This window comes from Calliphora vicina, chromosome 5, assembly GCF_958450345.1.
Source record: "Calliphora vicina chromosome 5, idCalVici1.1, whole genome shotgun sequence".
Taxonomy (NCBI): domain Eukaryota; kingdom Metazoa; phylum Arthropoda; class Insecta; order Diptera; family Calliphoridae; genus Calliphora; species Calliphora vicina.
The window spans coordinates 12,491,446-12,505,533 of record NC_088784.1 but is presented as its reverse complement, the minus strand read 5'-3'; the positions used below and the strand labels follow the sequence as shown (position 1 = coordinate 12,505,533).

Sequence of the window (14,088 nt, the reverse complement as noted above, 5' to 3'; positions counted from 1 at the left end):
TTTTTTAAAAAATTACCAATTTGCAAATTTTCCCCAGAAATTATTTTTTTTATTAAAGTTTTAATACCTAAAACTTTTTTTATGATTATTTATCAAATTTTAAATATGTAATTTTTCAGATTTTAAACATACTTCTCTGTAATTTTGTAAATTCCCATTTTGGGTATTAAAAATCCCCAATTAGGAATTTTCTATATCTTCAAAATTTTTATTTTTTTATTCACAAATTATTAATTTTAAAGCCTTTAAATGGCTTTAAAATTAATAATTTGGTAACTTGGGTTGTAAAATGTATGATATTTTGGAACTCCCTGTATTTGTTTAAAAATCCCCAATTTGCAAATTTTCCCCAGAAATTATTTTTTTTTATTGAAATTGAATATCTAAAACTTTTTTATGATTATTTGTGAAATTTTAAATATGGGACTGTAATTTTGGAAATTCCCACTTTGGGTATTAATTATCCCCCATTAGGAATTTTCTAAATCTTCAAAATTATAATATTTTTTAATCACAAATTGTTTATTTATAGCCTATTTAAAACTGAAGTTGGAAAATTTAGGATTTTTTGGAACTCCCATTATTTTATTAAAAATCCCCATTTTGCAAATTTTCCCCAGAACTTTTTTTTATTCAAATTTGAATATCTAAAACTTTTTTATGATTATTCGTCAAATTTTAAATATGTGACTATAATTTTGGGAATTCCCATTTTGGGTATTAAAAATCCCCAATTAGGAATTTTCTAAATCTTCAAAATTATAATATTTTTTATTCACAAATTATTTATTTATAGCCTATTTAAAAAATGGGTTGGAAAATTAATGATTTTTTGAAACCCATTATTTGTTTAAAAATCCCCAATTTGCAAATTTTCCCCAGAAATTATTATTTTTATTGAAATTGAATATCTAAAACTTTTTTATGATTATTTATCAAATTTTAAATATGTGACTGTAATTTTGTAAATTCCCATTTTGGGTATTAAAAATACCCAATTAGGAATTTTCTAAATCTTCAAAATTTTTATTTTTTTTATTCACAAATTATTTATTTATAGCCTATTTAAAACTTGGGTTAGAAAATTTATGATTTTTTGTAACTCCCATTATTATATTAAAAATCCCCATTTTGCAAATTTTCCCCAAAACTTTTTTATTCAAATTTTAATATCTAAAACGTTTTTATGATTATTCGTCAAATTTTAAATATGTGACTATAATTTTGGAAATTCCTATTTTTGGTATTAAAAATCCCCAATTAGGAATTTTCTAAATCTTCAAAATTATAATTTTTTTATTCACAAATTATCAATTAATATCCTATTTATGATTTTTTGGAACTATCATTATTTTATTAAAAACCCCCCATTTTGCTAATTTTTCCCAGAATTTATTTTTTTTATTAAAATTTTAATATCTAAAACTTTTTATGATTATTTATCAAATTTTAAATATGTGACTATAATTTTGGAAATTCCCATTTTGGATATTAAAAATCCCCCATTAGGAATTTTCAAAATCTTCAAAATTATAATATTTTTTATTCACAAATGATTTATTATAGCCTATTTAAAACTTATGTTGGAAAATTTATGATTTTTAGAAACTCCCATTATTTTTTTAAAAATCCCCAATTTGCAAATTGTCCCCAGAAATTATTTTTTTTTTATTGAAATTGAATATCTAAAACTTTTTTATGATTATTTATCAAATTTTAAATATATGACTGTAATTTTGTTAATTCCCATTTTGGGTATTAAAAATCCCCAATTAGGAATTTTCTAAATCTTCAAAATTATAATATTTTTTATTCACAAACTATTTATTTAGAGCTTATTTAAAACTTGAGTGAAAAATATATTTTTTTTTTGGAACTCCCATGATTTTTTAAAAATTCCCAATTTGCAAATTTTCCCCAGAAATTATTTTTTTTTTATTGAAATTGAATATCTAAAACTTTTTTATGATTATTTATCAAATTTTAAATATGTGACTGTAACTTCGGAAATTCCCATTTTGGGTATTAAAAATCCCCAACTAGGAATTTTCTAAATCTTCAAAATTATGATTTTTTTATTCACAAATTATTAATTTAAAGCCTATTTAAAATTATGTTGGAAAATTTATGATTTTTTGAAACTCCCATTATTTTTTTAAAAATTCCCAATTTGCAAATTGTCCCCAGAAATTTTTTTTTATTGAAATTGAATATCTAAAACTTTTTTATGATTATTTATCAAATTTTAAATATGTGACTGTAATTTTGGATATTCCCATTTTGGGTATTAAAAATCCCCAATTAGGAATTTTCTAAATCTTCAAAATTATATTTTTTTTTATTCACAAATTATTTATTTTTAGCCTATTTAAAACTTACGTTGGAAATTTTATGATTTTTTTAAACTCCCATTATTTTTTAAAAAATTCCCAAGTTTTCCCCAGAAATTATTTTTTTTTTAAAGTTTTAATACCTAAAACTTTTTTATGATTATTTATCAAATTTTAAATATGTGACTGTAATTTTGTAAATTCCCATTTTGGGTATTAAAAATACCCAATTAGGAATTTTCTAAATCTTAAAAATAATAATATTTTTTAGTCACAATTTATTTATTTAGAGCTTATTTAAAACGAGGATTGGATAATTTATGATTTTTTGGAACTCCCATTATTTTTGTAGTTAACTCCTTTTGCCTTTATTGCAAAAGTATTATATGCGTTATTTAACCTTTTAAATAAGATACTATAAAACTATCTCAAATAATATGTACTAGCTTAGCATTAAACACCTACACTCCTACAACTAACTATATTTTGTAGTTTATTCTTATTATATTTTACGTAGTATGTAGGTATTTATTTTAGCACATAAAAGAATCCTCGAACTTTAACCTTTTAAAAAAAATAAATTTCTTTGCTTTGCCTCCTACTACCACCACCTCTAACACATCTTGCTAAATGTTACCATAAAAAAATACAAATTTCTTTGTATATAATATTGCAATTTTATTAACTTTTGAACTTTGCATTTTTACCCACTCTCATACATACATTGGGAAAAGTGTGTGTGCTGTTTGTTCTCTTAAACTATTTAGTATGTACACTAACATTTTACTCTTTGTTAAATAAAAACTGCAACAATCAACTAAAAATGTAAACTATAATTTTGTACTCTGTTTAAAAAAAAAGCACAACCGACTAATAAACGTACTATTAGTTTTAACAAGATTTTAGAACGAGTCCTTACTATTTTATTGACATTTAAAGTTTTTTGCTGTGAGTGTAAGCAACAGCAATCAGCCTCTTGTAGGGAAATTGGTGATGCCAGAATAACGTTTTTCTAATTAGACCAGACAAGATTAAGCAATCATCAAGTCTGGTCTAATTAGGAAGGATTCAGAAAATGCTTTTTAAAATAATAGATTAACATTATGACTTCTTCTTAATTCCTTTCTAATAATACAAACCCATTATAGTATCAAATCTGTAGCCTTCGAAACATTTAACTCTTACATGACATTCATCTGGCAGCTTTTTTTAAAAAATACAACCGGCCTACACACTCTTTCTCTGTGTTTCATCTTTTTTCTTCTCTCTCTCTCTTTCTCTATCTTCTTGGCTGTAGTAAAATCTATTTGAAATCATGGAAACCTAAAAAATTTATTGTTATTTTTTTTCTTCAATGAAATTGTAATATGACCTTTTGCGTGAGCCCAGTTTTTTTGTGGGTTTTTTAACATTTAAATGTTAAGCATGATTAAAGAAAAAAAAAAGAAATAATTTTTCTATGAATTAAATTCCCTACAAAAAAATTAAAGGCGAATCAAGCAGCCATAGACATGGGTGTGTTTTGTCTCGTTGTAACAGATTTTTAAATACTTTCCTTCACCAAATAAAGCAAGGAATACTTGTAACAGACCACAATACTAATGATGTTTGTAATTGAGTTTGGACCTGACCATAATAAAAGCTAAAGAAACAGAGTTTAGTGTTGTGTAGGTGGAGATGATGAATTTCGCCCCAGTAAGCAACTCCAACAAAAGATTAATTGAAAGGTATAAGCCTCTATTTTGTTGAAACTATAACAATTTAGAAAACTAATTTCTCATAACAACGGACCATTGGTTTAAAGGGTGTTTCTGCTAGAGATGCTAATTGTTTAATTGATTGTTATTTTGAGAGTTTAATAGAGCTCAAACGAAATAATAATAATCATTGAATCATTGATTTCTTGAGACAACAAATCTCAACAACCTGTTCCTAAATCCTATTCATGCAGGACAATGTTTTAGTTATTAAAATTTTAATAAAAAATATAGTTTCTGGGGAAGATTAGCAAATTGGAATTTTTAAATAAATAGTGGGAGTTTCAAAAAATCATAAATTTTCTAACCCATGTTTTAAATAGGCTATAAATAAATAATTTGAGAATAAAAAAAACTATAATTTTGAAAATTTAGAAAATTCCTAATGGGGGATTTTTAATACCCAAAATGGGAATTTTCAAAATTACCGACAGATATTTAGAATTTGACAAATAATCATAAAAAAGTTTTGGTACTCAAATTTTAATAAAAAAAATAATTTCTGGGGACAATTTGCAAATTGGGGATTTTTAAAAAAAATAATGGGAGTTCCAAAAAAATCATAAAATTTCCAACCCAAGTTTTAAATAGGCTATAAATAAATAATTTGTGAATAAAAAAATATAATTTTGAAGATTTAGAAATTCCTAATGGTGGATTTTTAATACCCAAAATGGAAATTTCCAAAATTTCACACAGATATTTAAAATTTAACAAATAATCATAAAAAAAGTTTTAGGTATTCAAATTTTTTATAAAAAATAATTTCTGGGGAAAATTTGCAAATGGGGATTTTTAAACAAATAATGGGAGTTACAAAAAATCATTAATTTTTCAACCAAAGTTTTAAATAAGCTCTAAATAAATAATTTGTGAATAAAAAAATAAAAATTTTGAAGATTTAGAAAATTCCTAATTGGGGATTTTTAATACCCAAAATGGGAATTTACAAAATTACAGTCACATATTTAAAATTTGATAAATAATCATAAAAAAGTTTTAGATATTAAAATTTCAATAAAAAAATAAATTCTGGGGAAAATTTGCAAATTGGGAATTTTTAAAAAATAATGGGAGTTGCAAAAAATCATAAATTTTCCAATCCAAGTTTCAAATAGGCTATAAATAAATAATTTGTGAATAAAAAATATCATAATTTTAAAGATTTAGAAAATTCCTAATGGGGGATTTTTAATACCCAAAATGGGAATTTCCAAAATTACCGACAAATATTTAGAATTTGACAAATAATCATAAAAAAGTTTTAGATATTAAAATTTCAATAAAAAAATAAATTCTGGGGAAAATTTGCAAATTGGGAATTTTTAAAAAAATAATGGGAGTTGCAAAAAATCATAAATTTTCCAATCCAAGTTTCAAATAGGCTATAAATAAATAATTTGTGAATAAAAAATTTCATAATTTTAAAGATTTAGAAAATTCATAATGGGGGATTTTTAATACCCAAAATGGGAATTTTCAAAATTACACACAGATATTTAAAATTTAACATATAACTATAAAAATGTTTTAGGTATTAAAATTATAATAAAAAAATAATTTCTGGGGACAATTTGCAAATTGGGGATTTTTAAAAAAATAATGGGAGTTCCAAAAAATCATAAAATTTCCACCCCAGTTTTTAAAAGGCTATTATACATAAATAATTTGTGAATAAAAAAACTATAATTTTGAAGATTTAGAAAATTCCTAATTGGGGATTTTTAATACCCAAAATGGGAATTTCCAAAATTACAGTCACATATTTAAAACTTGACAAATAATCACAAAAAAGTTGTATGTATTCAAATTTCAATAAAAAAATGATTTCCGGAGAAAATTCCCAAAGTGGGGATTTGCTTAATTTCCTTAAGTAACTTAAAATTCTCCAAAAACATAACAGACTTAAATATAAATTTGGTTTTAGTTACCAGACAGATGTTAAATATACCTCAATCACAGAATAAAAAAAAAAACTATCAAAAGATAGTTGAAATTTAAATGAATCAAATAATCTTATAATTATTGTCAATTGAAGACTCTCAAATAGTCCCTCTTAAACCTTTATTTCTATGTTCTTTTTTTTTTAATAAAATTATTATTCAATCATCAAATAAACCAACCAACCAACCAATCAATATCAATCACATTTAATTTCATTTTAAATTTCTTTCCCTTTTCAGGATCATATACAAAATACTAACCACTCTTCTACGCCCTTGACAGCAACACCAATTTGTGGTTGTTATTGCGATCATGCATCGTTCATTGAAACCACACGCACAAGCTAAAAAGATAACAAAAGTCGCACCACCAGCATTGCCCGGCGATCCCGTACCACAGCAGCAATCCACACAGTCAGCATATCAACAGCAGATACCATTGTATCGTTTGGGTGGCAGTATATCGGGTGCAGCTGGCAAAGTACAGCATGAGGATGGGATTATAATGAGTAGTATGGTATCGTCACCATCGCTCGAGGAGGGCGGCTTCAATTTGCCACGTGAACCTACAGTAGCATTAAGAATTAAAGGTGAGTTAAAAGGAAAATTAAGAAAACAAAATTTTAAAATCACCAAATCATGTTATACTTTGAAAATCTCTAACATCTTCTTTCTTCTACCTTTCACAGATGAAATAAACGAATATTCATCAGCCATGTCAACCTCAGGCTCATCACAGACCTCGGCCACGGCTACGGCCGCCTCTAAGAACGCACAAGCTTCAGCAGCGGCTGCAGCAGCAGCAGCCGGAAATCCCCTACTGGGCTCTTGTCCACCCACTCTAGTGCCATGTCCCCCGCCAGTCTTTTGCGCCACTTTGCGTGAACCCCTCACACACAAGGCGGCCGTCTACTACCACCAGCAGCTGGCTCTGCAAGAGGATCAAGGCATCGACCTAACACAATCACCGGGTCGTGATTCACCCGGTTCCTCCTCTGGTTCAGCTGGTTCTGGATCACGTCACTCAACCGCTAGTTTAGATTCAGGTCGTGCTTCATCATATCTAACCGGTGTCTCGGGCGCCGGTTCCATACGCAGCAGTGGCGGCGGTGGTGCTCTATCATCGCCACGCTGCAGTTCACTTAGTTCATGCTCGATCGGTTCAATGGATCGTCAGCGCAACGAGGAGTTAATCATTGACTGGCTAATGGAAATGAAATATGAAGAGTATGCTCAATTGTTTATAACAGCTGGCTATGATTTACCCACAATTGCCCGTATGACGCCAGAAGATTTGACAGCGATTGGCATCAAGAATCCACATCACAGGGAGCGTATCAAGCAGCGCATAGATAAATTGCAAGTTTTGGATAATCTACCGCATTTTGTGCCGGTAAGTGTGTTAAGATTTACTTATTAGAATGAATGTAAACAAACAAAATGGGAGACAATGTTTGAAGAGGAAATAGTTTCCTCAAACGATATGGATCAAAACTATGGATCAAAACTATGCCAAAGCTTGTTTAACCTACAATCGAACGGGAATAATAATGTTTTAATAAATTCTCTTGAAATTCAAGTTTAGAGAATGATATCACTATCAGCGAATGTTTCTTGACAAATTATTCTTTATAAATATCGAGAGCGGATCGCGAATGAGCTCCTTGAGTTGAGTTATTTTTCAGATTGCGCCAGCATTCGCTAATGCCGAACATGTTTCTTATACTTCTTCAAACATCTTTCTATCAAGGATTTTATTGCTATAGCGGAGATTTGATCGCTTTAGATAATATTTGGTCCAAAATTGCCTATTTTGCCCTTTTTATACCCTTCACCTTCGTGAGAAGGGTATATATAAGTTTGTCATTCCGTTTGTAATTTCTACATTTTTCATTTCCGACCCTATAAAGTATATATTCTGGATCCTTATAGATAGTGTAGTCGATTAAGCCATGTCCGTCTGTCTGTTGAAATCAATATTCTGGAGACCCCAGACATCTTCGGGATCCAAATCTTCAATAATTCTGGCAGATATGCTTTCGAGAAGATTGCTATTTAAAATCAACAAAATCGGTCCACAAATGGCTGAGATATGAGGAAAAAACGAGGACAACCTCGATTTTTTTACCTATTTTTGATCTATATATGGATTACTAAGTCATTAATATAGACAATATGGATATCCAATGATAGATATTTCAAATACCTTTGCAACGACGTATATAAGACCATAATAAATTGGACCTACAATGGGTCAAAATCGTGAAAAATATTTTTTAACCCGAATTTTTTACCAAAAGTTTTTTTTTCGCTAAATATTAAAAAAAAATTGAAAAAACAAAAAAAAAATTTAAAATTTACAAAAAAAAATTAATTAAAAAAATAATTCGAAAAAAATTTTTTTTACAAAAAATTAAAAATTAAAAAAAACAATTTTGTTAACCTAAAAATATTTAAAATTTTTATTTTGAAGTATAATTTGGTGAATTGTTTAGCTCTCTTACTTGTTAAGAAACCAATAGTCTTGTTTTATATATAATTAACCTGAATCTATTCGTCCAAATCTTAATTCAGTAGACGACAGTTGAAACACGTTAAAGTGTCCTAAAGTCCTTTTGACTTAAAGTTAAAGTGTCCTAAATGCTAAATGCTTTTTGAGCGTTTTAATAATATAAATCACATACAAATTAAAAAATCGCTAAAAGGACTTCGTGTCTCCGGCGATTTTTCTCACCAGCATGTCATTCTAGGGTGAATGGTATTTATATGAAGAAGAAGAGTTGGAATGTGCGTGATAGTCAGACATAAAAACAACGGTAATGTAGACATCATTGTTTGTAAGGTAGAAAGAGATAGAGAGAGAATAAATGAACTATATCAAAATATTTTTGAAATGTTCAATGTTTTTAATTGAAACTAAAACCTTTTCTCCACACCAATATTATTTTAAAACAAACATTTTGTTAAAAATATGTTTTTGTAAATATTTTACCTGGAATTCAATGTTATTGCATGTGCTGAAAACATTGTTAATTCAATTAAACGTCTTGGAATGTGGTTTTTTTCTACATACAAATTAAACAAAATATATGAATGTATATACAATTTAATTGACATTTAATTAACTGGAAATTATTTACAGTCATTGGTTTTCAATCATATGCAAACGAGTATATTTAAGCTGATTTTTTTGTTTGTTTGCTGGCTTCGCAAATAAAATTTTGCATAAATAATATTTATTGCGAGTAGCATCAAGATAAATAAAAAACTAACAAATGAAATATGGCAAAAATTATACAAAATAATGTAAGAATATTATCACGTTCTGGGGGAAAATTATACATTTTGTTTCTAAAAAAACAATATCTTATCACGGAGAACAGCAAACAAATGCAGCTATTAAATAATGCTAGTATTGTTTAAAAAACAATTCATATATTAATGTTTATTAATAATAATACAATGCAATAAGCAAGAAAAAAACTAAGCAAACAAAACAAAGAAATAGCAAAAAAAAAATTAAATGTTGAATATAAGGCCAGATAATACGAATACATAACTTTACTTTAAGTGTATATAAGTTGATGTATATAATACTGTTTTTCAGCTCATAAGTATATGTTTACAAATAGTTAATGACTTCACCTTTGTTTCAGATTTTTATCGCCCCAGAAAAGAAGAAAAAAAAACAAACTACATACATTTTTACTTTGTGTATTTAGTTTATACATACTTACTTAGTTTATAGGCTAGCAAGCATAAGGCCATAAAGTCCCAAAGTATCTTAAGAGATCAGAGACTTTCACTAATGCCTCAAGTTAAAATGTTTAACTAATTTACTTAAAGTTATTGAGGTAGAAGTAATATATTTTGTTATTTCATTTCGTAAAAAAAACACACACATTGGAATATTATTGTAACAAACATGTCTTGAAGTACTTATAGTATTGGTCAGCTAATTAGCATACACCCCCATGTAACAGAATTATAAAATACTTTTTTATGCAAATAATTTTTCAATTAATTCTTATATAAAGATATTAATTACATAACACTAACAAGCTTTTGAAAGTCATAAACTATTAGTTTAATACAATGAAACTCTTAAGGCATTTGATTTGCTGATTTGTTTACCTTTTCTGAAACAACTGTAAAATTGTCAACCAGCTACAAGTTCTTTTCTAAAAATTACACCCTAAAGAGGCAATTAATGTTAAATTTGTTTTGCCTTTTAGTGAAACTCTTAAAGCTCTTTCATTTCTGGCAAAAATAATGCCTGTTTTATGCACCTTTTTTAAAACAAAGGCAAAATTTTTCTTTTCTAAAAATTAAAACTATAATTTTTACGCACTAAAAATGTTACCTTTTTATACCACTATCTCAACACTTTATCACATCACTATAAAATCCAACGGGAAAAAGTTATTTTTCATAAAATTAAACTTTTTCAGGCAAAAATGTTGCTCTTTTTCTGCCCTTTGATAATTTTTTTTGTGCTCTTATCTTTAAAAAGTCAAAAATGTTGCCCTTTTTCTGCCCTTTGATCATTTTTTGTGCTCTTATCTGTAGAAATCAAAACTAACGAAAAATTCAATAAATATAAAATTTCTGCCCCTACTTTGTCTTATATGAAAGTATAAAAATTATTGTCTTTTTATAAAGGTTTTTTATGGCAAAAATGGGAGTTTTTCAGGCAATAATGTTGCTCTTTTTCTGCCCTTTGATAATTTTTTTTGTGCTCTTATCTATAAAAAGTCAAAAATGTTGCCCTTTTTCATTTTTTTGTGCTCTTATCTGTAGAAAGGCATAACTAACGAAAAATTCAGGGAATATTACATTTCTGCCCATAATTTGTCTTATATGAAAGTATAACAGGTTTGTTTATGGCAAAAATTGCGTTTTTTCAGGCAAAGATGTGCCCCTTTGATAATTTGTTTGTGCTCGTATCTGTAAAAATGCAAAAACGAAATGTTCAATGAATATTACATTTCTGATCCTATTTTTTTATGTCAAAGTATAAAAATTGTTTTTTTTATACCCTTCTCCATCGTGAGAAGTGTATATATGAGTTTGTCATTCCGTTTGTAATTTCCACAATATAATTTTCGACCCTATAAAGTATATATATTCTAGATCCTTATAGATAGCGGAGCCATGTCCGTATGTCTGTTGAAATCAACTTTCCGAAGCCCCAAATAAATTACATACACGATTCATACATCAATATCTCCGGTATTCTTCCTGCTCGGTTGCTATTTAAAATCGAGAAAATCGGTAAATATTAAAAACAAAAAAAAAATATTTAAAAATTTTTAAAATTTAAAAAAAATTTTTTAAAACAATTGCAATAATTTTTTTTAAAAACAATTCGAAAAAACAAAAAAAAAATATTTTAAAATTTAAAAAAAATTTAAATTTTTTTTTTTTTGAAAACAATTCGAAAAAAATTTTTTTCCAAAAAATGAAAAAAAAAATAATTTTGTTTACCTAAAAATATTTAAAATTTCTATTTTAAAGTATAATTTTGTGAAGGGTATATAAGATTATGCACAGCCGAATATAGCTCTCTTACTTGTTTTTATAAAAAAAAATTACATTTTCTCACGATGTGCATGTCAATACTAAAGCTACGTTTACACGGTTGTCATATTCTTACAATATTGTCCGAACATGCTCATAAAATGGTTAACACAACCATTAGAACTTATGTTGAAACATATGGGTGTTAACCATTTATTGAACATTTTCTGACAATATTGTAAGAATATGACAACCGTGTATACGTAGCTTAACTACGAAGTTAAAACTAGAAACCAAAAACATCAAAGCAGATTAACGTTAGATTAGTTTTATTTATAGATTAACTAATCTGATTATTAATTGGGATTTGATCTTCAAGTAAAAAACCTAACCTAAAAATATCATATCATTCTAGGTTTAAACTATAATTTAATTTTAATCATTGTTGGCTAACTACTAAACTTCCGTTTAATAATCGGTACTATCCTGGTTAATTTACAATATTTTCCGTTAAATTTCAAACCAAGAATATTGGTTATTAAGCCTTTATTCATTATAATAACTATACATAACCATAAATTATATATAAATGTTTACACATAATACGTCTTTTTTATCTAAAATGTCAACAAAATGTATGTAAAATGAAATGAAAATAGAGCCATAAAAACAATAAGATATTGTGAATACTTATTAACTGTTGAAGTCAGTCACTCATTTAGTCGGCCAAACAGCCAGATAGTCAGTTTTTATTTTCTTTATTTATTTTTTTGTTATACATATATTGTATACAATGATATAAACAATGAATATGAGGTTTATGACTGAAAGAATATAATATTTTATTATATAGAATATATGTATGGCATACGAGACAAGTGTAAACATGGCATAATTTTTGCAAAACACGTTCATTTAAAGACATCTTTAACAAAAACAAAAATTGTAAAAGAAAAAAAAAATAAACTAAAACAGAAATATCTATATGCGGCATGTTATTATTCATCTGGGTTTATTTTTTTGTTAGTCTGTTTTTTGTATTTCTTTCTACGCTTTTTTTTTGCATTAAAGTGTTAAATAAAAAGAATATTTGTAGTGGCTGGTATATATATGGCCAGACAACAACAACTAACTTATAATAGTTGGCTTTTAAACGGAAAAAATGTGAATCAGTTTGTTTTTTTTTTTTCATCACATTTATTTATTTTGTATATACAGGAAATAACTTGGCTAGATTTACTGGTTTTTAAATACATAGTAATAATAATTGCGTAGAACTTGCAACAAATTACACTAGTTTACAAATCAAACATTTTTGTATGCTCATGGAATGAAACTTATATTTTTGAGAGGACCTAGGGACGCTAGTTAATTGACCATTTTTTGTTTCCCACCTATACGTCAAAATTTTGAGATATATGGGTTTTTATTTTTCACCTGCCCTGAGTACTACTAATGCATACTGTAGTGTACCGAAATGTAGTAATTAAGTATTTACATCGTTTTTGGGTACTCAATACTCTGGCGAAGCTACTAGATACTTTCAGAGTTGTATTCTTTTGACAAATTCCAAAAAAAATTAACGGGAAAAAAATAAATAGTGTTTAAAAGTACATATTTCCTGTAGATAAACGTTAATAAATCGCTATTAAATACAAAACTCTAAAGTAAAAACTATTTTTAAATGTCTTCTAGAAACTGTAAAATAAACCCAGACCATTTTTGTTTTATTTGCTGAAAAATTATTCAGTCAAATTGAGGTTTTCCTATAACATAAACACTGCAAAATGCTTATTTACATTAACAAATTTCGTAAAAGCTTTAGATAAGACAAAACCAGCATTTCAATATTTATGCAGCGTGTTCCCGAGTCTTTCTGAGGCTAAGCTAAAAGAAGGGATATTTGTGGGTCCTCAAATAAGAAAAATTTTGGTTGATACCAAATTTGAGTGTCTATTAATCGATGTTGAAAATGCAGCATGGAATTTTTTTAAACTTGTTGTTCAAGAATTTTTTGGGAATAAGAAAAGTCTAAATTACAGAGATATTGTTGCGAATTTATTACATAATTTTGAACTGATGAGTGTAGATATATCCCTCAAAATTCACTTTTTACATTCTCATGTGGATTTTTCCCGGAAAACCTCGGACACATGAGTGATGAACATGGAGAGCGTTTCCATAAAGATTTGAAATTTTTCGAGAGGAATTTTTGGGATCAGAATATGCTAGGAGACTACTGTTGAAGTGTCGTGAGGGAGACAAATTAAAATAATTATAAAATGAGGACTAAACACTTCATTTTTCATTTTTTTGTCCTAATTTAATGTACATTTTTACACGTTTCTTTTTTAATAAATATCTCAAAAGTTTGACGTCCAGGATTTTTTTTAATATTTTTTCCGAAGTTAGAAGACCTAAATACACAAATCCCCATATGTTTCAATTGATGAGCAAAAACCTTGTAAACTAGTGTTATTAAAACTAAAACAGAGTAACAGCAAAGTTGTTAAACAAAAACTAAAACACATTTTTTCC

The 14,088-nt window shown here is 27.1% G+C and overlaps 1 protein-coding gene across 3 annotated transcripts in view; it reads left to right on the top strand.

Annotated features, from left to right (window-relative positions):
* The window catches only part of ckn (CRK like proto-oncogene, adaptor protein), a 71,449-nt gene that overhangs the window by 47,442 nt on the left and 9,919 nt on the right, over window positions 1-14,088 (top strand). For all 3 annotated transcript variants that reach the window (XM_065511558.1, XM_065511559.1, XM_065511556.1), the window contains exons 2-3: window positions 6,271-6,620; window positions 6,720-7,423. In XM_065511558.1, the coding sequence (XP_065367630.1) occupies window positions 6,344-6,620; window positions 6,720-7,423 (981 nt within the window). In that variant the 5' untranslated portion in view covers window positions 6,271-6,343. The remainder of the gene's footprint in view (window positions 1-6,270; window positions 6,621-6,719; window positions 7,424-14,088) is intronic.